Source organism: Triticum urartu, chromosome 7, assembly GCF_003073215.2.
Source record: "Triticum urartu cultivar G1812 chromosome 7, Tu2.1, whole genome shotgun sequence".
NCBI classification, from domain to species: domain Eukaryota; kingdom Viridiplantae; phylum Streptophyta; class Magnoliopsida; order Poales; family Poaceae; genus Triticum; species Triticum urartu.
The window spans coordinates 214591064-214614250 of NC_053028.1; the positions used below are offsets into that span (position 1 = coordinate 214591064).

Genomic DNA, 23187 nt, shown 5'->3' on the forward strand with positions numbered 1-23187 from the left:
CTGGAGAGCCTCCCGACAGCCGCCGCTGGCCTCTCCATTCTCCCCCGCGCCTGCCTGCCCTCCGCCTCGCCTTGCTTCCGCCCAAGGTCGACGCCTCCGCTCCATTAATAATATTGGGTTGGCATGGTAGTGTCATTAGGATTTTTTGCCTGAATGTGTTAGTGAGCACTCATTCAACACAGTTTTCTATCTATGATGGACTGAAAACTGAAGCTGAAATATTTTGGCAGGTAGTTAATTGTAAGGGCGATCTTGCACAGTTCTACCTGATGCACTGCGTAATCAAGTCTTTCCAGACTTGTTGAGCGCCTTTCCCCAGCTACAGGTTTGCAAATTCACCTTTTCTAGCTTGCTTCCCTGCTGTAATTTCCCAGTTCATATTGTTCCATGCAGATAATTGCATAACAGAGGTTAATTCTGTCAATTAAAGACTCAACTTGCAAGTGATCCTCATGCCTTTGATTGATTTGGTTGGTTTGCCTGATGTTTATTATCTAGAAAACTAAAGTATTATTTTCTTCTGTGCTTCACCACTTAAAGAAAGGATTAACATATAGGTCCAGGTGCACTTTTTTGTCTTCACCTGATTGAAAATTATCATGTTAGCTAAGGAATTTTTGAGGGCAAAGCACACTATTATATATTTATGGTGTTTTATTTTATTGTGGTGCCATAATTTGATGATGAACCTATATTTTCGTAAATTCAAGGTATAACATGGTAAAGCTTACAATGCAATTACAATGAAGTGCAGAGTTCTAGTACTACGAATATCGATCGGTCTTATTAACGGATATGAAGTTTCTTTTTTATTTTACTATGAAGCAAGTCATCACAAAAATTCTCTTGCAGCCAAGTGTTGATATCAAAACGGTGCCATCTCAACTCATGGATATACTGCCACAAGTCCTGAAGTGAGCATCCCCTGAAATTGTAGTCCTCGTAACTAAAAAACAATTAGTGATCAGAAATGATACTCCCTCCGTCCGGGAATACTTGTCATCAAGATGAATAAAAGAGGATGTATCTAGATGTATTTTAGTTCTAGATACACCCCTTTTATCCATTTTGATGACAAGTATTTCCGGACGGAGGGAGTACCCATTAACGAAGTATGAATTTATGTCATTTACATGTAGGATTAAAACTGGTGTAGTAACTAACCGTAATAAAGAGATCATCTCGGTCAAACTTCGAGCACGATGAGTCCAGTACTTTAATCTCACGCTTTTTTGTATTCACAACAGCTAAATACCAATGTGTGTTGCTTGTATTTATTGGAAGTTCAATCTGTAATAAAGATAATTAGGAAAATAAAAAATAAAAATGTATGAAACCTAGATCATGAAAATTATGGATATGGATATTACCATGTCATGCTTCATATATATTTTGACAAAATCTGTCATAAACTTACTATCTTCTTGTATTCCAAGGTTACCATCCCGTCTTAATAGCGAGGTAACAAAAGGACTCTCAAAATATACTTTGCTATCATTCTGGACTTGTATTTGGTCCTTTATACAACATATATATGCGCTGATCACCTATAATTAAGATTTAAAAAATACATTCTTCAGAAACTTGCATGCTAGATTAGCTTTTGCTGGTACATAATAGTACCGAATGAGCTAGAGAAAATAACATGGCATTCTCCATCATGTGTATGTCACTGATATCCCTTTTCCCACAAATCTAGAATCTACAGCCGACAGACCTAGCACATTGAGGGGAACATCATACATGGTGGGCTGACAACATTCTGAAAATTAATACGCAATTATCCTGATTCCCGAAGCAGAATTGTTAGAGATCATACTGAATTTTCAGCAACAACATACATGAGCTTCAGAGAGGAGAAGCAACAGAAATGCTGCTTCAGACCAAACAAGGCATGCTCTCTATATCTCTCCTCTTCTTTAAGGATTCGTAGTAGCAAGGTTGAGCAATATCAGAAATTCAGAAGCATGAGAGACAGGGTGCAATTAGTGTTGTAGGTTCAATTCCGGTTTGCTAATTAGGATGAAACCAACTACAATAGCAAAGTAAAATATGAGACACGGGGAGATTTTAATTACTACATTAACGCGGGACCACTATTACCAAGAATTGGAAGACGATGGCCAATAGAGCATGATGATGCATTGCAGAGTATGTGGACGACTGAAACATGGCAAGATTTGAAACAGGATGATTAAGAGCAGTGCTAAACTGAACCAAAAGCGTACAGTTGATGAATCCATATGCAAAGTCCACCAAGTTACCAAAGTTATTTAAATAATCTTTAAATAACACAATCCAAAATCATCGATCCACAGCATATATAAGATTATAAGGTCAGTCCTAATAGGATATATAGCCATAAGTATCTTACAACTGAATTTATGGTAGCTAAATAGCTCCGATACTGAACATGTAGTTATTGTTCAGCTATTTGCAATATGATAAAGGATACAAATGCTTCACATCTCTTGTTTTCTCTTCTATTATATGCTTTACAAAGGTTAGTCAGTAGGAGATGCACTTGTTCTGTGGGTCTAATTTTTGACTTCTATATAACTGTCAGTTTTAAACATATATTGGATGACTGAAACATGTCAAGATTTGGCCTCACTCTAATTTCTACCCTTGGTGACAGACTGAAAGAACCGGATCATCAGCCTCCACGATGAGACACACACAGCAAGGCAGACTCGGCCCTGCTCCAGCGAGTACAGGGGTTTGTCAACTGTCAGCGTCCGAGCTCAGACCGCTCATCACACCTCCAACCATGCTCATGAACACCTCATGCATGAGATCCAATGGAAGAAGGAAGACTTGTATGATGTGATAGCCAAGCAATAGTACGGCAACAGAGGTATCTTTGGAAAGCTTTCGACGGCTGCAGGCAACATTGGTTGGCTGGACGGACGTTCTTGTTCCTCTAGCGAACTCGGCAGCAACATTGGACGTTCCGTCGAAAATTGCAATTTCGACGGGCTTTGATGGAGCTTGATTGATGGAGATTCCGGCCGAGTTCCTTTCCTTCTTATAGGAGGCAACACAAATCGGGGTCGGGCACTGAATTGCTTGGAGTTGGAGAAGGACACGGACTGCAATTTTCCATCCAAATCACGACAGAGAAGCACACCGAAGATTGGGAAGGATACAGCGGAAGAGGCCGGAGGGGACTGGCAGCCGCGGACAGCAAGCGAGCGAGCGTACGATGGCCGCCGTCGCCGTCGGGATAGCTCGCTGCAGCGGCATCCTCCTCATCCTGATTCTCTCCGTCGTGATGGCCTGGGAGTCCGCGCTGGTCGTGATGGCCTGGGAGTCCGCGCTGGTGGGGGATAGGTGCGCCGTGGGCTCGCAGTCGCCGTGCGGTGTCGGGATGCATTGCGCCTCCTGCTCCCCGCTCGTCGGGGCTCCTGCTCCGCCACCTCGTCTGTCGTCGCCGGCACGGCCTCGGGGTCCTCCTGGTGGGCGACAGGTGCGCCGCGGGCTCGCAGTCACCATGCGGCGCCGGCATACTCTGCGCCTCCTGCTCCCCGTTGGCCGGGGCCCCTGCTCCGCCACCCGTCCACCCTGTTCGCCGCGGCGACCTGCAACACTGCCGGTGTGACAGTGAGCGTCTGCATATACGAAGAAACAGAGGACACGCGAAAGGGCTTCTCTGTTTTATTGAATCGTTTTTTCAGATACACTTACATAGGGAGTGCAGGTTGAATACCAAAAAATAGAAGGGCTTTTCTGTAAAAGTGCCGCGACGACGTACGAGATTAGGAAAAGATTTTGACGAACATTTTGGTACCCCAAATTAGTACCATCTCGTTTATATTATGATTTTGTTTATACAAATCTTTCCCTAATAATAAAGCACGGATTGACTCCGTGGGTTCACCGTCACAATACGCTTCTTCCCATGATTTTACGCTTTTAGTTTGAATTTAAAACATATACGTGAGATGGTACTAAAATTGTTTCGTTCGCTGGTGATAATTGTTTCCTAGCGTAGTCGATGTTGGGCTGGAGCCAGGCGAGTCTGCTCGGTCAGATGGGCCAACTCTGCCCATAGCTCGGAAAAATTCGTACGTCAACCCAACCTTCGATCGGATTCAAAAAAAAATCGTCCGCCAGCTCTACCAAAAATAAATTGTATTTGGGCCACATAGCCCGCCAGGCCTCTTCTGGGCCGTGCGTGAGAAAAATAGCTATTGGGGGTCGAACTCATGATCTCCTGTCCCGCGGAACAGCACAACAACCAACTAAGCCAAGTTATTTTGCTTGAAGTTAGTACCACATCGTTGCTTTAAAAAGATTAGTACCAATTTATATACAAGCAAGTCTCCTATATTATCAGCAAGTCTCCTAAAAAAGAGGGCCGCGAGAGAGCGGACAAGAGGGAAGGCTGAATTTGAGAGCTGATTTGTGGGTATTAAAGGAAAGAAAGAACACTTGTGTATTAAAGGAAGGAATTGAGCACAGATTTGCAGGTGGTATTAAAGGAAGGAAGGAAGGATTTCAGGATTGTGGGTTGCATGGATAATTATGAATACTTGTGTACTAAAAGGAAGGAATTTGAGGCAGATTTGTGGGCTGCCAAATTATATAAATGAAGGAAGGAAGCATTTTGGAGGATTGTTGTGCTTGACAAGTGGGCTAGGTGTGAAACAAATGTGGCTTGGTGTGAAAAAAATGAAGCAAAAAATAGATTAAAAAAATTACCACTGAGGACGAGGAAGGTAAGGGAGGAGCGCAACGACAACGCCAGCGTTGACATGGACATGCAACTTTTTAAATTTCGCTGGCAATCATGTAATTAAAGTAGAAAGAATTTGACGAGGTGATCTTCTAAAATTCAGTTTCCATCGAGGGTGACTAACCGTTTATTTATGAAGTTTACTTAGACATGTGTGTAGAGTATAAATAATCATGTTATGTACCAGCATCGTTTAGACCTTATTTAGGCGGTACAAGTGCAGGACAAGCCCTTTATTCATGAAACAAGTCCACGACATTGCAAATTCAAAGTGAGCATGAGTAGGAAAGTTGTATATGGTCTTCAGAAATAATTATTGAGCAGAGGTCCACATTTTTTCTCGTTGCAACGCACGGGCATTTTTTGCTAGTTATAAAAACGTATTAGATATGAGAAGAAAGCGTATTGTGACGGTGAACCCACAGAGTCAATCCGTGCTTTATTATTAGGGATAGACTAGCACATATGCCCGTGCGTTGCAACGGGAAAGACAATTAGAATGTCTACCAAAGCACTAAGCACTCATCAACGCGACTCTACAACACCCAACGGTGCAACCTGGCGGCAACCGAGAGGTGCATGCCAAGGTCTAGCAGAAATGTACATTAGTCAGGCATTTAAAACCATGGTAGGCATGCGATATTTTTGATATGCTTTTTTGTACGATAGTTTATTGACACCATACATGAATAAATCAAAGTTCATCCCTTTCAGTTTCTTGGGGCTATCTTAGGAATTTTAGCCAACCCACTTTGTCCAATTAACACACTTGCTTTTTTGTACGAATTTTGATGCATACGATGTGGTTCCCGAATTAGTACCACCTCGTATATATGTTTTAAATTCAAACTGAAAGCGTAAATTTGCAACAAGAAAGCGTATTGTGACGGTGAATCCACGGAGTCAATCCGTGCTTTATTATTAGGGAGAGATTAGGGATAGAAAATAAAAAAATAAAAATAAAAACTAGCAAAAATGCCCGTGCGTTGCAACGGGTATAAAATAAATCTGAGAGTTGGTGTGGTATTCGTGAGTTTATCTATCATGGTGAATAATAGGATTTTCCAATTAAATTGGTTGTAAGACTCATAAAGATCCACTTCATGAAGATCCCATTGTATTCCAAAAGCTCATAATCTTCTTCTCTACTAATAAAACCTACTCCTTCAACTCGCTATAAAAGATTTGATTATTTGTAATAAGTTGTTGATATTCAACAACCCTGCATAAAAAGAATTACAGAAATCTAAACATTTATTGATTTGATAGATCAACAACTACTTCTTCAATGCGTAAGTAATTATGCATCATTCACATACCTGTAGCAGCTTCAAATATAACATATATTAATTTCTATATCTCACAATGCCTATTAAGGTTAATTTATAGTTATACTTTCCCACTTTCACAATTTGATGGCCGGAAAATAAAGAGTTTATAATGCTTGGCGCTCTTTTGCTGACACATTGCCGCTAGTATTGCACACCCTCCACACCAACATGACCACTTCCGTGGTCATTATCATCGGGCCTCGATGGGATCGGGATTAGGGTATGCAGAGCTGCGAGGTAGATGGTACAACGGAGGGGACCCCTCCCAGCTGTCGTGCAGGGCGAAACAGGACACGAGCAAGATGCATCGTTGTTGCACTCTTTCTGCTCTTCATCTCTTCTTCCTATCTCACCAAAACATAGATGACATCTAAAAGTTAAGGAATATCTTGATGGTCGGTAAATACCAGTGAGTTCCAAATATCTTCTTCCTTAAAAAATATTATTTCTTTTCCATATTTCACTCATTCTTAATTATTATATCTGATATGTATTTGTAAGATGTGGTACGCATAAATATTAAACTATGACATCCAGCAGCAAGTAATTATAATTAATGGATGCGCTTCTCGGAAAATAAATTGTAATCGGTACACATGCATAGCATTTTTTTAGAAGAGTGCACATGCATAGAAATCCAGCAGCTTCCGGTCCAAACAGAACATGTAGCGACAACACCCACCGCCCACTTCCCACTACGTGTCCCCTTATCCAAAACACATGGCCTTCTTCTCCATCCACCTGACGATCTCCCTTCTCTTCTTCTCTATCCAGGGCAGCAACCCCCTCTTCTCTGTCGGTGAGGAACACCACCAGAGGATGGATTGCATTTTGGAGCTCCCTCTACTGTCGCTCGATCTGCCACCCCCCCCCCCCCCCCCCCCCCCCCCCCCTCTCATCCTCTCATGTTTTCTTCAGGGAACCTGCCAATGGAGGTCGCCGCCTCTCCATCTCGATCTGTCCGCCACCGGATCCACGCCGGAGCATCTGGATCCGCCACGCAGACATGGATGGGCGCCTTGGAGCTCCCCTCTGCCGTCGCCTGATCTGGGCATCTAGCCGCCCGCCCGTGCTCCGAATCCGGTGAACAACCTCGCCTCCGACCCGATTCAGACCGACGCCCACAGCCTCCTTCCACCACGTGCGCCAAGCATGCCCCTAGGTCCGACCGATCATGCGCCGCTCATCCTCGTTGTTTTTTTGTTTGAGTCAACCTCACTGCTTCTTTTTGCTCCCAGCTCGCGAGGAGGCCTTGCGCCTCGTCCAGCCGCGGCCCACCTGCCGTGTCAGTCAGCCCAGCCGCCTGCGGAGTGATGCGGTGCTCGGCGACGACCGTCTATACGGCGACACAGCAACTCGTCCATGCCACAGCGCTACGGTGCAACCTCGAGGCGACGTTGCTGGTGCTGCAAGTCATCCGCGGCGGAGCTGTAGTGGAGCACTCTCCGGCGGTTCCCCGTGCTCCGATGCAACATTCGCGCGGCGGCTCCCGGTGCTGCATCGCAGCACTCGCCAGCGGCGAATGCAGCGTCATGTGGTGCTGCAATGAAGCTCGCCGTCGGGTCCTCTTGCGCCGATGCAGCGCTCGCGCGGCTGCTAGATGCTGCTGCTATGGAGCGCTTGCCGGTGGCTCCCGGTGGTGCATCGTATCGCTTGCCAACGGCTTGAATGTAGCGTTCGATGGTGCTGCAATGGAGCTCGCCGGCGGGTTCCCTTGCGTCGATGCAGCGCTCGCTGGCGACTAGATGCTGCTGCTATGAGCGCTCGCGCGGTGGCTCCCGAGGGTGCATCGCAGCGCTCGGTGCTGCTGCAATGGAGCTCGCCGGCGGGTTATGGGTGATGTGTCGCAACGCTGACCGGCGGCTCCGCGTGCCGCGTTGGAGCGCTTGCCGGCAACTATCGTTGCTGTGAGATCGAAGCAGAGAGAGTAAATTGTACAGAAGTACCACAATTGGTGCATTGGAAGCAGATTGGTACCAAGTTTGGTAATTTTTACATATCAGTATTAAGTCTGGGGCTAGACGTTACAAAAAGGTCTAAATCGCGTATAAACGCGTATTGACGGTGTATCTGACCGGCGGGGCCCGCATGTCAGCTGCCGATGTGGCATTTTTTTGCAGAAACACCCCGCACGGCGGCGGCCGGTCTGGATCGAGGAGGGGGGGATCCATCGAGCCTGAGCTCCCATCGCATCACCGCGGCCCCCGCTTGCGCCGGAGCTGCTGTAGGATCTAGAAGTAGATGTGTCTAGAGGGGGGTGATTAGACACTTAGTGCTAAAGTTGCAATTTTTAGGCCTCTTTGGTTTGAGTGGAGTTTTAGGCACAATTTCAACATACACAATACATATCAAGCAAGCATGCAAACAGTATATGAGCAGCGGAATGTAAAGCATGCAACTTGCAAGAATGTAAGGAGAAGGGTTTGGAGAATTCAAACGCAATTGGAGACACGGATGTTTTTCCCGTGGTTCGGATAGGTGGTGCTATCCTACATCCACGTTGATGGAGACTTCAACCTACGAAGGGTAACGGTTGCGCGAGTCCACGGAGGGCTCCACCCATAAAGGGTAACGGTTGCGCGAGTCCACGGAGGGCTCCACCCACGAAGGGTCCACGAAGAAGCAACCACCCACAAAGGGTCCACGAAGTAGCAACCTTGTCTATCCCACCATGGTCATCACTCACAAAGGACTTGCCTCACTAGCGGTAGATCTTCACGAAGTAGGCGATCTCCTTGCCCTTACAAACTCTTTGGTTCAACTCCACAATCTTGTCGGAGGCTCCCAAGTGACACCTAGCCAATCTAGGAGACACCACTCTCCAAGAAGTAACAAATGGTGTGTAGATAATGAACTCCTTGCTCTTGTGCTTCAAATGATAGTCTCCCCAACACTCAACTCACTCTCATAGGATTTGGATTTGATGGAAAGAAGATTTGAGTGGAAAGCAACTTGGGGAAGGCTAGAGATCAAGATTCATATGGTAGGAATGGAATATCTTGGTCTCAACACATGAGTAGGTGGTTCTCTCTCAGAACATATGAGTTGGAAGTGTAGAAGTGTTCTGATGGCTCTCTCATTGAATGAAGAGGAGGTGGAGGGGTATATATAGCCTCCACACAAAATCCAACCGTTACTCACAGTTTTCCAATCTCGGTGGGACCGAATCAACAAACTCGGTCGGACCGAAAAGGTAAACCTAGTGACCGTTAGAGATTTTCGGTGGGACTGACATGCAACTCGGTAGGACCGATATGGTTAGGGTTTAGGCATAACGTAATCTCGGTGAGACCGATTACACAAACTCGGTGAGACCGATTACACAAACTCGGTGAGACCGATTTTGGTAATTAGCTAACCAGAGAGTTTGTCAGACAAACTCGGTGGGACCGATTTGCTCTTTCGGTGAGACCGAAAAGTTACAAAAAGGAAACACTGAATTTACGTTGCAATCTCGGTGGGACCGATTCGCTTTTTCGGTGAGACCGAAAAGTTACGAAAGGGAAATAGAGAGTTTGCAACCCCATCTCGGTGAGACCGAGATCCCTATCGGTAGAACCGAATTGCTAGGGTTTTGACAGTGGCTTATGACAAGTGAAAACTCGGTGGCGCCGGATAGAAAGAATCGGTAGGTCCGAGTTTGGCTTTGGGTTTAGGTCATATGTGGAAGTGGGAAAGTAGCGAAAGATACAAATGGATAGAACTTAATGCAAATACATGTCTTTCCCCCAAAAAGGCATGTGACATCTCTCCTCTTGAACATCAAGCATCTGGGATCCTTGAGTATTCTCTCTCCCTGGAAGTCTCTCTCTCCCCCTTAATACTTTCTCTCTTGTAGGTTTGGTCCTTGAGACTTTTTCTCTCCCTTGACGTGATCTCTCTCTCCTACAAGTTTTGATGTGATCTCTCTCCCCCTTTGACATCAATTTCCAAGAAGGGCTTTTTGAAATCCGTCGTATAGGTTTGGTCCTTGAGACTCAGCACAAAACAATGGATAAAACTGTGATGCTTGTGGAGGACAAGATTCATTGAGTAGAGCTGGATCAGAAGAAATATAGAACAAGTGGCAAACTGTTTTTCCTGTTGCGAAGTCGGTGGCACCGAGTGGTATGTTTCAGTGGCACCGAAAAGATTCGGTTGGACCGAAAATTACAAGTCGGTGAAACCGAGTTCACACAGAGAAAAACACTTGTCACCTCAGCTCACTAGACATGTAAGATCTCACAAAGATTTGCAATGAATTACTTGAAGAATTTGCAAGGAATTAAATGCAGAACAAAAACAAAGAGAAAAGAGAAGAAACTGAAAGATCTAGATGAAGTTTTTTTAAAAAAAAGAAAGAAACTAAACATGCATGAGACAAATGCAATAACACAGAAAAGAACACAAAAGAACTTCATCTAGAGTTGGGTGGTGACATAGTCACCTATGTTAGAGTATATTGACTTAGGAGTCAAGTGAGAACACTTGATCATAGGTCATACTCATCGTTTAAGCTCAAAATGGGGTTACCATTTTTCGTTTAAGCATCTTGATATATTCACATCTTGTTGAGTTGCTTTGACTCATGTCTTGGAGTAAAGCTTCTCTAAGATGGAATAACATACCTTTGGTGGTGGTGTGGTTCTTGCTCATGTAGTTGAACTTATGTGGGTGCTCAAGGTTGATGTAGCTCATCAAGAGTTGGGAGCACCACTTGGAGTTTGAATTCATCTACCTACATGGGTTAGTTCTTGCAAGGAAGAGCACTTGTGTATCCAAAAATGACAATCATGAAGCTCAACATAGAATTTGTCAAAGGATATGTTTGAATGGTTTTGTGCTTCCTTGTCTTCAACCACCATTGTGTAGAGTCTTGGTGATGTAGAGATTGCTCAAGATGTGAGTGAGTCGCAATCTCATGGAATTAGATTCAACCAAGCACCTACATGGGTTAGACAACATGCAAGATGCAAATATATCCAAGACATAAGATAGTTAACATAAGAGATATATCATGGATTAGTCATAAGCTCATGTCTTGCATGTATCCAATGGAGTTTCTACTCCAAGTTCGAAGCATCAATGATGTTCAATTCTCCTCTCAACCTGCAAAACACTTTCTCATCAAGTGGTTTAGTAAATATTGAAGGAAATATGCCCTAGAGGCAATAATAAAGTTATTATTTATTTCCTTATATCATGATAAATGTTTATTATTCATGCTAGAATTGTATTAACCGGAAACATAATACATGTGTGAATACATAGACAAACAGAGTGTCACTAGTATGCCTCTACTTGACTAGCTCGTTAATTAAAGATGGTTATGTTTCCTAACCATTGACAAAGAGTTGTTATTTGATTAACGGGATCACATCATTAGTTGAATGATCTGATTGACATGACCCATTCCATTAGCTTAGCACCCGATCGTTTAGTATGTTGCTATTGCTTTCTTCATGACTTATACATGTTCCTATGACTATGAGATTATGCAACCCCGTTTGCCGGAGGAACACTTTGTGTGCTACCAAACGTCACAACGTAACTGGGTGATTATAAAGGTGCTCTACAGGTGTCTCCAAAGGTACATGTTGGGTTGGCGTATTTTGAGATTAGGATTTGTCACTTCGATTGTCGGAGAGGTATCTCTGGGCCCTCTCGGTAATACACATCACCGAAGCCTTGCAAGCATTGCAACTAATGAGTTAGTTGTGGGATGATGTATTATGGAACGAGTAAAGAGACTTGCCGGTAACGAGATTGAACTAGGTATTGAGATACCGACGATCGAATCTCGGGCAAGTAACATACCGATGACAAAGGGAACAACGTATGTTGTTATGCGGTCTGACCGATAAAGATCTTCGTAGAATATGTAGGAGCCAATATGGGCATCCAGGTCCCGCTATTGGTTATTGACCAGAGACATGTCTCGGTCATGTCTACATTGTTCTCGAACCCGTAGGGTCCGCACGCTTAAGGTTTTGATGACAGTTATATTATGAGTTTATGAGTTTTGATGTACCGAAGGAGTTCGGAGTCCCGGATGAGATCGGGGACATGACGAGGAGTCTCGAAATGGTTGAGACGTAAAGATCGATATATTGGACGACTATATTCGGATATCGGAAAGGTTCCGAGTGATTCGGATATTTTTCGGAGTACCGAGTAGTTACGGGAGAAGCAATGAGCCTTGATGGGCTTTAGTGGGAAGAGAAAAAAGGGCCAAGGGGCTGCTGCGCCCCCCTCCCCTCTAGTCCGAATTGGACTAGGGAAAAGGGGGCCGGCCACCTCTCCTTCTCCTCCACTTCCTTCTCCCTTCCTCCTCTTTTGGTGGACTCTTACTAGGACTTGGAGTCCTAGTAGGACTCCACATCCTGGCCGCACCAATTGCCTTGGCCGGCCTCCTCCTCCTCCATCCTTTATATACTGAGGCAAGGGGCACCCCATAGACAGAAGTTGATCCACGTGATCTTATTCTTAGCCGTGTGCGGCGCCCCCAGCCACCATAGTCCTCGATAATATTGTAGCGGTGCTTAGGCGAAGCCCTGCGGCAGTAGTACATCAAGATCGTCACCACGCCGTCGTGCTGACGGAACTCTTCCCCGACACTTTGCTAGATCGGAGTCCGGGGATCGTCATCGAGCTGAACGTGTGCTAAAACTCGGAGGTGCCGTAGTTTCGGTGCTTGATCGGTCGGGCCGTGAAGACGTACGACTACATCAACCAAACGCTTCCGTTGTCGATCTACCAAGGGTACGTAGATCACACTCTCCCCTCGTTGCTGTGCATCACCATGATCTTGCGTGTGCGTAGGAATTTTTTTGAAATTACTACGTTCCCCGACAAATATATCCGCTAATTGCTTATCGGTGCGAACGTGCTTAAGATTAATGTCACCCTTAGCAACATGATCTCGAATGAAATGATGACGAACTTCAATATGCTTAGTTCGAGAATGTTGTACAGGATTATGACCAATTTTGATAGCACTTTCATTGTCACAAAGCAGTGGAACATGTTTCACATAAATCCCATAATCTTTAAGAGTTTGGGTCATCCAAAGTAATTGAGCACAACATGAACCAGCGACAATGTATTCTGTTTCGGCGGTGGATAAGGATACCGAGTTTTGTTTCTTGGAAGACCAAGACACAAGAGATCTACCAAGAAATTGACAAGTACCCGAAGTGGACTTTCTATCAACCTTGTCTCCGGCATAATCCGAGTCGGAATAGCCAACAAGATCAAAAGAAGACCTCTTAGGATACCAAATGCCAAAATTTGGTGTATGGATTAAATATCTCACTATCCTTTTCACAGCCTTAAGATGACATTCTTTAGGAGCAGCTTGATATCGTGCACACATGCACACACTTAGCATAATATCGGGACGTGAAGCACATAGGTATAACAATGAACCAATCATAGAGCGATAAACCTTTTGATCAACCGGTTCATCATCTTTGGTCAAATCATTATGTCCACTAGTAGGCATGGGTGTAGACATACCTTTGCATTCTTGCATATTGAACTTCTTGAATAAGTCCTTGGTGTACTTTGTTTGAGAGACAAATGTACATTCCTTAGTTTGCTTGATTTGCAAACCGAGAAAGAATTTGAGTTCACTCATCATAGACATCTCAAACTTCTCTGACATTAGCTTTCCAAACTTTTCACTAAAGAGAGGGTTAGTTGAACCAAATATGATATCATCAACATAAATTTGGCATACAAATAGTTCTCCATTAACTCTTTTAGTAAAAAGAGTAGAATCGATTTTACCAATTTCAAAACCACTTGTAATAAGGAACTTGGTCAAGCATTTATACCATGCTCTAGGAGCTTGTTTAAGACCATAAAGAGCTTTGTGAAGTTTGTAAACATAATTTGGTTTCTTAGGATTTATAAAGCCGGGAGGTTGTTTGACATAAACTTCCTCCTCTATTTCACCATTTAGAAAAGCACTTTTAATGTCCATTTGGTACAAGGTGATATTATGGTGATTAGCATAGGCAAGTAAGATGCGAATGGACTCAAGTCTAGCAACGAGAGCATATGTCTCACCATAGTCCATACCTTCGACTTGTGTGTACCCTTGGGCGACGAGACGTGCTTTGTTGCGAACCACTTGTCCATCTTCATCTTGCTTGTTGCGAAACACCCATTTGGTACCAATGATGTTGTGGTTGTTGTCGGGCTTCTTAACCAATGTCCAAACTTGGTTTCTCTCAAAATTGTGTAGCTCTTCATGCATAGCGTTTATCCAATCCGGATCTTCCAATGCTTCTTCAACCTTCATAGGTTCAATACTAGAGATGAATGAATAGTTTTCACAAAAGTTAGCTAAACGAGTTTTTGAGCAAGTGATTCTCCCGGTTTGTATATCATTGAGGATTTGCTCGACGGGATGATCTTTGGCAATTCTTGCTCGAACTCGTGAGAGCTTTTGCTTGGGTCTTCGTTGAACATCTTCTTCATCTTGTTCTTCTTCTTGGCCTTCTTCATTGTTGACGTCGTCGTTCTCTTGTCGTGGTGGAGAAGGAGGTTGTTGATGTTCGTCTTGATGCATTTCCTCGTTTTCTTCATCTTGGTGTGTCCCACTTGTGGATGCTTCCGTGTCAATTCTTGGTTCACCTAGTCGTGAAGTAGAACTTCCACTTGGACGGATGAAGTACTCTCCTTCACCTCCGTTGGACGAATTTTGCCAATGGACAAGTCTTGGATTGCTTCTGAAGGGTCTTTGTCTCCTACATCAATTGGCAATTGCTCTACTTGCGAGCCATTAGATTCATCAAACTTCACATCTACCGTCTCTTCAACCTTTCGGGTGAAATTGTTGTAGACACGGTAAGTGTGAGAGTTTGAGCCATAACCAAGTAGAAAACCTTCATGAGATTTAGGAGCAAACTTTGAACGACGATGCTTATCAAGAATGTAGCACTTTGAGCCGAATACTCGAAAGTATCCAACTTGGGGTTTGTTACCGGTGAGAAGCTCGTATGCCGTCTTGCCGAGTAGCTTGTGAAGATATAAACGATTTGTTGCGTGACAATCTGTCTCAACCGCTTCTGCCCAAAAGTGCTTCGGCGTCTTGTATTCATCAAGCATCGTTCTTGCCATTTCGATGAGCGTCCGATTCTTCCTCTCAACAACTCCATTTTGTTGAGGTGTGTATGTAGCCGAGAACTCGTGCGAAATCCCTTCTTCGTCAAGAAAGGTGTCCACATTTGCGTTCTTGAACTCCGTTCCATTGTCACTTCGAACCTTCTTGATCTTCATGTCAAACTGATTTTGGGCCTTCCTAGCGAAGTTTCTGAAGATCTTCTGGACCTGCGACTTTTCATTAAGAAAGAACACCCACGTAAATCTTGAAAAATCATCAACTATAACTAGACCAAAATAATTTCCACCGAGACTCTTGTAGGCGTTGGGACCAAAAAGATCCATATGAAGTAGCTCGAGTGGCCTCCTTGTGGTCATGATGTTCTTCACGGGATGTCTTCCTCCAACCTGTTTACCTGCTTGACAAGCACTGCAAAGTCTATCCTTATCAAATATGACATCGTTAACTCCAAGGATATGATTTCCTTTAATAAGCTTGTCAAGGTTTCTCATGCCAACGTGACCTAGTCGTCTATGCCACAACCAACCTTTTGAGGATTTAGCAACAAAGCAAGTATTAGGTTGTGCCTTTTTAGAGAAATCGACAATGTAAAGATCACCTCTACGCATACCCGTAAATACCATTTTATGATTGTCTCGACGAAATACTTGGCAATCTATCTCAGTAAATAGGACATTCAAACCGAAATCAGCAAGTCTAGATACTGAAAGTAAGTTGTAGCCAAGAGATTCAACGAGCATGACATTTTGAATGGAACTATCATGTGAGATGGCCACCTTACCAAGGCCAACCACTTTACCCTTTGAATTATCACCAAAGGTGACATATTTTCGAGGGCCGTCATTTTCAGCAAGCTCACGAAACATCTCTTCATCTCCGGTCATATGATCAGTACATCCACTATCAAGAACCCATTCCTTTCCTCCTGATTCATATCCCCGAAGATTTGCCATAAGACCAAAATGTCTCATTGCATCATCAAGATCGAAGTCACTATCATCATCATCATCACAGTATCCATGTTCATCATGATCTTGTGACTCATCATTTCCTAGAGAGGGTAATTCATTAGATAAATGATCATCAAAGTGGTCACTTTTATGAATTCTTATAGCTTCGAATATGATATCACTAATAATTCCAACATCTCCTTTAGCATGCTTAAGATTGGTAAGTTCAAATAGACAACTACCAAAATTAGGATCACTAGAGTTCATCTTACTCAAGGCAATGGATTTATGGAGAATTTCATCCAAAGTTTTAAGGAATGATCGGGAAATCGTTCCTCAAGAAATTTTCATATAGTATAGGCACAATTAAGAGTAGGCAAACTAGCAATCAAATTTTTGGGCAATCCTCTAATGATGAGCTCAGCAGTTTTAAGATTGCGAATCATGTCAATATCTTCATCTAGGGTAGGATGCACAGGATCAATATGAGGTGCACAAGAACTAGCAATATACTTGTTCAAATGATATTGATTGAAGATTACAAGCATCTCATTTTTCCACTCATGAAAATACTCTCCATCAAGAATAGGCACTCTATGTCTAAGACTCCCTAAAGTAGACACATCCATCTTCCTCCAATGGTGATTAAACCAAGGCAATGGAGACCAAAGCTCTGATACCACTTGTAGAATCTAGAAGTAGATGTGTCTAGAGGGGGGGGGGGGATTAGACACTTAGTGCTAAAGTTGCAATTTTTAGGCCTCTTTGGTTTGAGTGGAGTTTTAGGCACAATTTCAACATACATAATACATATCAAGCAAGTATGCAAAGAGTATATGAGCAGCGGAATGTAAAGCAAGCAACTTGCAAGAATGTAAGGAGAAGGGTTTGGAGAATTCAAACGCAATTGGAGACACGGATGTTTTTCCCGTGGTTCGGATAGGTGGTGCTATCCTACATCCACGTTGATGGAGACTTCAACCTACGAAGGGTAACGGTTGCGCGAGTCCACGGAGGGCTCCACCCATAAAGGGTAACGGTTGCGCGAGTCCACGGAGGGCTCCACCCACGAAGGGTCCACGAAGAAGCAACCACCCACAAAGGGTCCACGAAGTAGCAACCTTGTCTATCCCACCATGGCCATCACCCACAAAGGACTTGCCTCACTAGTGGTAGATCTTCACGAAGTAGGCGATCTCCTTGCCCTTACAAACTCCTTGGTTCAACTCCACAATCTTGTCGGAGGCTCCCAAGTGACACCTAGCCAATCTAGGAGACACCACTCTCCAAGAAGTAACAAATGGTGTGTAGATAATGGAACTCCTTGCTCTTGTGCTTCAAATGATAGTCTCCCCAACACTCAACTCTCTCTCATAGGATTTGGATTTGGTGGAAAGAAGATTTGAGTGGAAAGCAACTTGGGAAGGCTAAAGATCAAGATTCATATGGTAGGAATGGAATTTCTTGGTCTCAACACATGAGTAGGTGGCTCTCTCTCAGAACATGTGAGTTGGAATGGTGTATGTGTTCTGATGGCTCTCTCACCCGAATGAAGAGGAGGTGGAGGGGTATATATAGCCTCCACACAAAATCCAACCGTTACATCACAGTTTTCCAATCTCGGTGGGACCGAATCAACAAACTCGGTCGGACCGAAAAGGTAAACCTAGTGACCGTTAGAGATTTTCGGTGGGACTGACATGCAACTCGGTAGGACCGATATGGTTAGGGTTTGGGCATAACGTAATCTCGGTGAGACCGATTACACAAACTCGGTGAGACCGATTTTGGTAATTAGCTAACCAGAGAGTTGGTCAGGCAAACTCGGTGGGACCGATTTGCTCTTTCGGTGAGACCGAAAAATTACAAAAAGAAAACACTGAATTTACATTGCAATCTCGGTGGGACCGATTCGCTTTTTTGGTGAGACCGAAAAGTTACGAAAGGGAAACAGAGAGTTTGCAACCCCATCTCGGTGAGACCGAGATCCCTATCGGTAGAACCGAATTGCTAGGGTTTTGGCAGTGGCTTATGACAAGTGAAAACTCGGTGGCGCCGGATAGAAAGAATCGGTAGGTCCGAGTTTGGCTTTGTGTTTAGGTCATATGTGGAAGTGGGAAAGTAGCTGAGGATTTTGGAGCATATCATTAAGCACATGAAGCAAGAGGCTCATTAAGCAACACCTCATCCCTCCTTGATAGTATTGGCTTTTCCTATGGACTCAATGTGATCTTGGATCACTAAAATGTAAAATGAAGAGTCTTGAGCTTGAAGCTTTAGCCAATCCTTTGTCCTTAGCATCTTGTATGAGTTCCCACAACCTTTAGTCCATGCCACTCCATTGTTGAACTTATCTGAAACATACTAGATAGAAACATTAGTCCAACAAAAGATATGTTGTCATCAATTACCAAAACCACCTAGGGAGCACTTGTGCTTTCAGCTGCCCCTGCTCGCACCGCCGCGGCCTCTGCTCGTGGCCTCCACCATCTCCTTCGGGGCCTCTGCACAACGGAAGCGCCTCCCTCCCCCCTCTCCCCGTCCGAGCTCGACGCCATCTCCGCGCTCATCCCACGACTCATCTCTGAGGGCCAGGTCCCCGCCGTCGGCCGCCTCCTCTCCGCGGCACTCCTCCTGCCCGGCTCCCCGGAGCGCCTCCCGTCCCCTCCGCTCGCGGAGCACCTCGCCTCCCTCCCCACGCTCACCCCGGCATTCGCCCTGCTCACCGCGCTCCGCCACCACCCCGTCCGCCCCTCGCCGCTCCCGCTCGCCACCCCGCTCCTCGGCCACCTCCTCGTGATGCACCACGCCCGCGAGGCCGCTTTCGTGCTCCGCTGGCTCTGCCGCCTCGACTCCCCGCGCCGGCCCGACGCCGCCACCTACGGCATCGCCGTCGCCGGGTTCTGCAGGTTCGGGGACGCCAGGAGCGCGCTCGTCGCCCTCGACGAGATGGCCTCCGACAGGGTTCCGCCCTCACTGGAGCTGCAGGAGGCGGTGCGGGATGCGATGCTGCAGGACGCGAGGATCGAGGAGGCGTGGGCGCTGGAGGAGGCTATGCGGCCGCCGGAGTCCAAGAAGACGGGAACCAAGGCGACGCGTCAAGAGAGAGAGCTTCGGGTGAGAGAGAGAGAAGAAAAAATGGAAGGAGGAAGAGAAGGAGAGAGGCAGGGTGCGGGGACGACCTGGTCCTGATCGCCGGTGGTGGTGCTCCGGTGGCCGGCCGGCGGTGTGGCGAGGAGGAGGCCAGGGCGGGGCGGGGGTTACGGGAGGCGAAGGAGCTCGGGCTCGAGGGGCTCCTCCCCTCGATCCAGATCGGGCCCTGCCGCGCGTGAGGACGAAGGAGGCGCGGGGGGTTTCTGCAAAAAGAATGCCACATCGGCAGTTGACATGCGGGCCCCGCCGGTCAGATACACCGTCAATACGCGTTTATACGCGATTTAGACCTTTTTGTAACGTCTAGCCCTAGACTTGATACTGACATGTAAAAATTACCAAACTTGGTACCAATCTGTTTCCAATGCCCCAATTGTGGTACTTCTACGCAATTTACTCAAGCAGAGAAGTGCGTGCGTTGACTTATCTACAGCTTAGAGAAACAAATCAAATGGTGCGGTCGGGCTACATCAAACGGTCAGCAAGGTGGTTTTAATTATGGATGAAATCAACCGACTTATCCGTAGCAGCCGTGTCGTGGAAGAAGATGTGTAGTTTCCTTGTGCGTGCAATCCAAATAACACGTGTTTGTCAGATTCCATGCTTGCATGTTTCCGGAGGTCGATCCGGTCCGGTGGCAATTTGTTTTGGGCTGGCAGCCTGGCACCGCATGCATAGTCAGATTGCACATGACGTGATTTCCCGAATTAGTACTACCTCACGTATATGTTTTAAATTCAAAATGAAGTATAAACTTAAGGGGAAAAACGTATTGTGACGGTGAACCCGACATATCTTCGTGTATTGCAACGGGGTAATAAAGACATAGACATTATTTTATTGGCAAACTTGATGACAATACCTATATGAATTTCGTACAAATTTTAATAAAATATCTTTAGCTACATAGAAAATGCATATAACACCAACATCTTAATCTTCGATCAAAAACACGAAGGTAACAAAATTCTTATAACTGTGGATAAAGCTACAATATATCAGCCTACTTTAAATTGAACTACATCAATTTCTGCACCCTCATTAATCCAAAAAGATTGAGATGGTCACATTAGTCGCCTTCCGATATGAATTCAGTCAATTGCTTGGTATCATCTATACAGAAGGAGAAAAGGTAATCAATCATTTTCTTACATCTATATATGTCATATTGGTAGTGACGTGTAATTTTATGTGAATGACGTTTTATGAAATTGAAGTAGCTAAGGATTAATAGTGGAAAATTTATAAAAAAACATATCTTTTGTTCTGAGCAATCATAAGTAATCTACACTGGAATTAGTTAATGCCAGATTTGCAAGTGGCCTAAAAAATGGCCTATGTCTCATGCGTATTGTTGCTCAAGTGACCAACACACAAATTCTTTACTTTTGCCGAATTCCATTTGATCATGTACAAGCAAGGCACATCTGATATTACTCGAGCATAGGTTCAACAATATTGTTTATTTAATGTTTACCATGTAATATGCACTTATTTTCCGCCAAGCCCCCAGCTGCTCCTATATAGTCTATTGAAGTCTGAATCCTATGAAATGCAAAGTGCTGCTCCTTGTGCAGGGGATAGCCTCACATGGTCGTGCATGTAGAATTGAATCTATCTACACATATGTTGACATTTACCCTTGACGTTTTTTCCCTTTCCTTCCTTGCCTTGCTCGAATGGAATTTATGTTTCAAACTTCCTGCTCATAATAGCGCAATCGAAATTTATTTCTTCTTTTGGTTTCTTTCCTTTCGTGCTCATATCCTGGGACCCACTTCTTGAGGTGGAGGATTAATTTCCTTCCTTCTTTTTCCTTCAAAGAGAAATTTATTTCTTCTTTTGATTTATTTCCTTTCGTGCTCATATCCTAGGACCCACTCCTTGAGGTGGTTGATTAATTTCAAATCACAGACAAATATAAATTGGTGTAATGTGGTACTCCCTCCGTTCGAAAATACTTGTCCTAGTAATGGATGTATGTAGACTTATTTTAGTTATAGGTACATCCATTTTATCCATTTCTAAGACAAGTATTTCCGGACAGAGGGAGTATAATATAGCGAGGTGGGACTAAGGGCGACTTGGTTTGGTGGCTCTTTCTCTACCCGATCGGCGGGAGTTCGATCCGTATACGAAGGGAAAAGCAAGTAAAATAGTACCATCTCGGATGTAGAAAATAATATAGGTGAAAAAACTGAAAGCGTAAATTCACGAAAAGAAGCATATTGTGAAGGTGAACCCACGAAGTCAATCCATGCTTTATTATTATTAGGGAAAGACTAACACAAATGCCCATGCGTTGCAACGGGAGAAAACTTTAACGTAGAATCAAATTTAATGAGTTGTAAAATGTGGCTCATTTTATAAATGTTCTCGGTGCGCCACTTCTGACAAATCGAAATTTTGTATAATCATCAAACTGATCCTCTTTTTTGATTTCGACTTCTTGGTTTTATTTCTTTTTGTAACGGAAAAAATCATAGCTTTTTAATAAACATTGTGCATTTTTAAAATTTGAACTTCAAGTTTTTTTGTACAAAACCGTGAAAATCCCTTTTTTATTCTGGCAACCTAAAAAAAAATTCTAGCAAACTAAAAACGCACACATATCAATTAAAACACCACTGACAGCAACTTGCAACTTTTTTGATGAATCCCTCGGTGTCTCTTTTTTGTGCAACCATTTTTATTGACCTTCTCTAGGATGCGATTCTGAACTTTTCAAAAAGAAAATTGTAAGTGAATTCCGTCTGGTTACTTTGTCAAACAAATCGTCAAAAGAACAATTTTTAATGATGCTTTTGTGTTCTTGTTTTTTCTGAGCTTTGACATTGCATTCTGTATGTCAGAACAGTTGGCATAACTATAGTCTGCTGATTTATTTTCCACCATGTATATTTTCTAAATCTAAAATCATATTGGTCAACATGGCCGTAAATCAACTTCTTTTGGGCCCAACTTATCTCTTCTCACCCATGGCCCAGCTTAAATCAATATGTTTTGAAGCTAGCGGCTGCTACATATGGTGATTAATGAGCACCCCTTCCCCTCCTGTTAGGGTTTCTCTTCCCCTCGGCGGCGATTTGATCGCCACTGTAGGGTTCGTCTCCCCTCCCTCCGTTCTCGCCGGCCAGTAGCGTTCGGACCGATCAAGGGGGTGCTCTTTGGAGCGATGCCCGGTCTTGGCGCTCGGGTTCTGGCGTTGGGGGTTGCTAGGGTTAGGTCACAAAGTACCCGATCAATTCTCTTTTCGGGTCAGGGAAAGAAGATGGCGTCTGAGGCGTCGAGCTCCAACGCTGCGACGGACCTGGAGGCGCTGATGAGTGAATTGGGACTCCAAGAGGAGGACATGGATGATGTGGTGGTGGAGAAGGAAGATCCGCTGCCGCCGACGACAACTCGATGGATGGCCATAGCGCGAGTCCATACGGAAAAGAAATACAGTCAATATGGTTTCTTCAAGACAATGAGGGCAGCATGGGATCTCGCCCAACCAGTGCAGTTTTGACCCCTCAAGGAGAACCTCTACACTCTGCAATTTGCTTGCTTAGGCGACTGGGAGAGAGCTATGGATGAGGGGCCCTGGAACTACAAAGGCAATGCGGTGATTCTTGCTGAATATGACGGGTTCACAAAGCCGTCGCTGGTCAAGCTTGATTCCCTGGAGATATGGCTGCAGATACATGATCTACCTGATGGCTTCTACCCTCTCATCAAACCCCTTGCAAGGAAGGTGGGAGAATATATATATGTTGAACCTAAGTCACAAGATTTCGAGGGTAATTTCTACAGAGTGAGAATCCGCATTGATGTACACAAGCCTCTTAAGAATGCTGTCAGTCTGGTTCATGAGGGGAAGCGGCAGGTCTTCAAGGTTAAATATGAGAGGTTACCGGACTG

The 23187-nt window shown here is 44.5% G+C and overlaps 1 protein-coding gene across 1 annotated transcript; it reads left to right on the forward strand.

Annotated features, from left to right (window-relative positions):
• The first annotated feature begins 7881 nt into the window (after positions 1-7881).
• LOC125518691 lies at positions 7882-22795 on the forward strand. The gene is made up of 3 exons (XM_048683511.1): positions 7882-7945; positions 18575-19248; positions 22547-22795. The coding sequence occupies exons 1-3, from the start codon at positions 7882-7884 to the stop codon at positions 22793-22795; spliced, it is 987 nt and encodes a 328-aa protein (XP_048539468.1).
• The last annotated feature ends 392 nt before the right edge of the window (positions 22796-23187 follow it).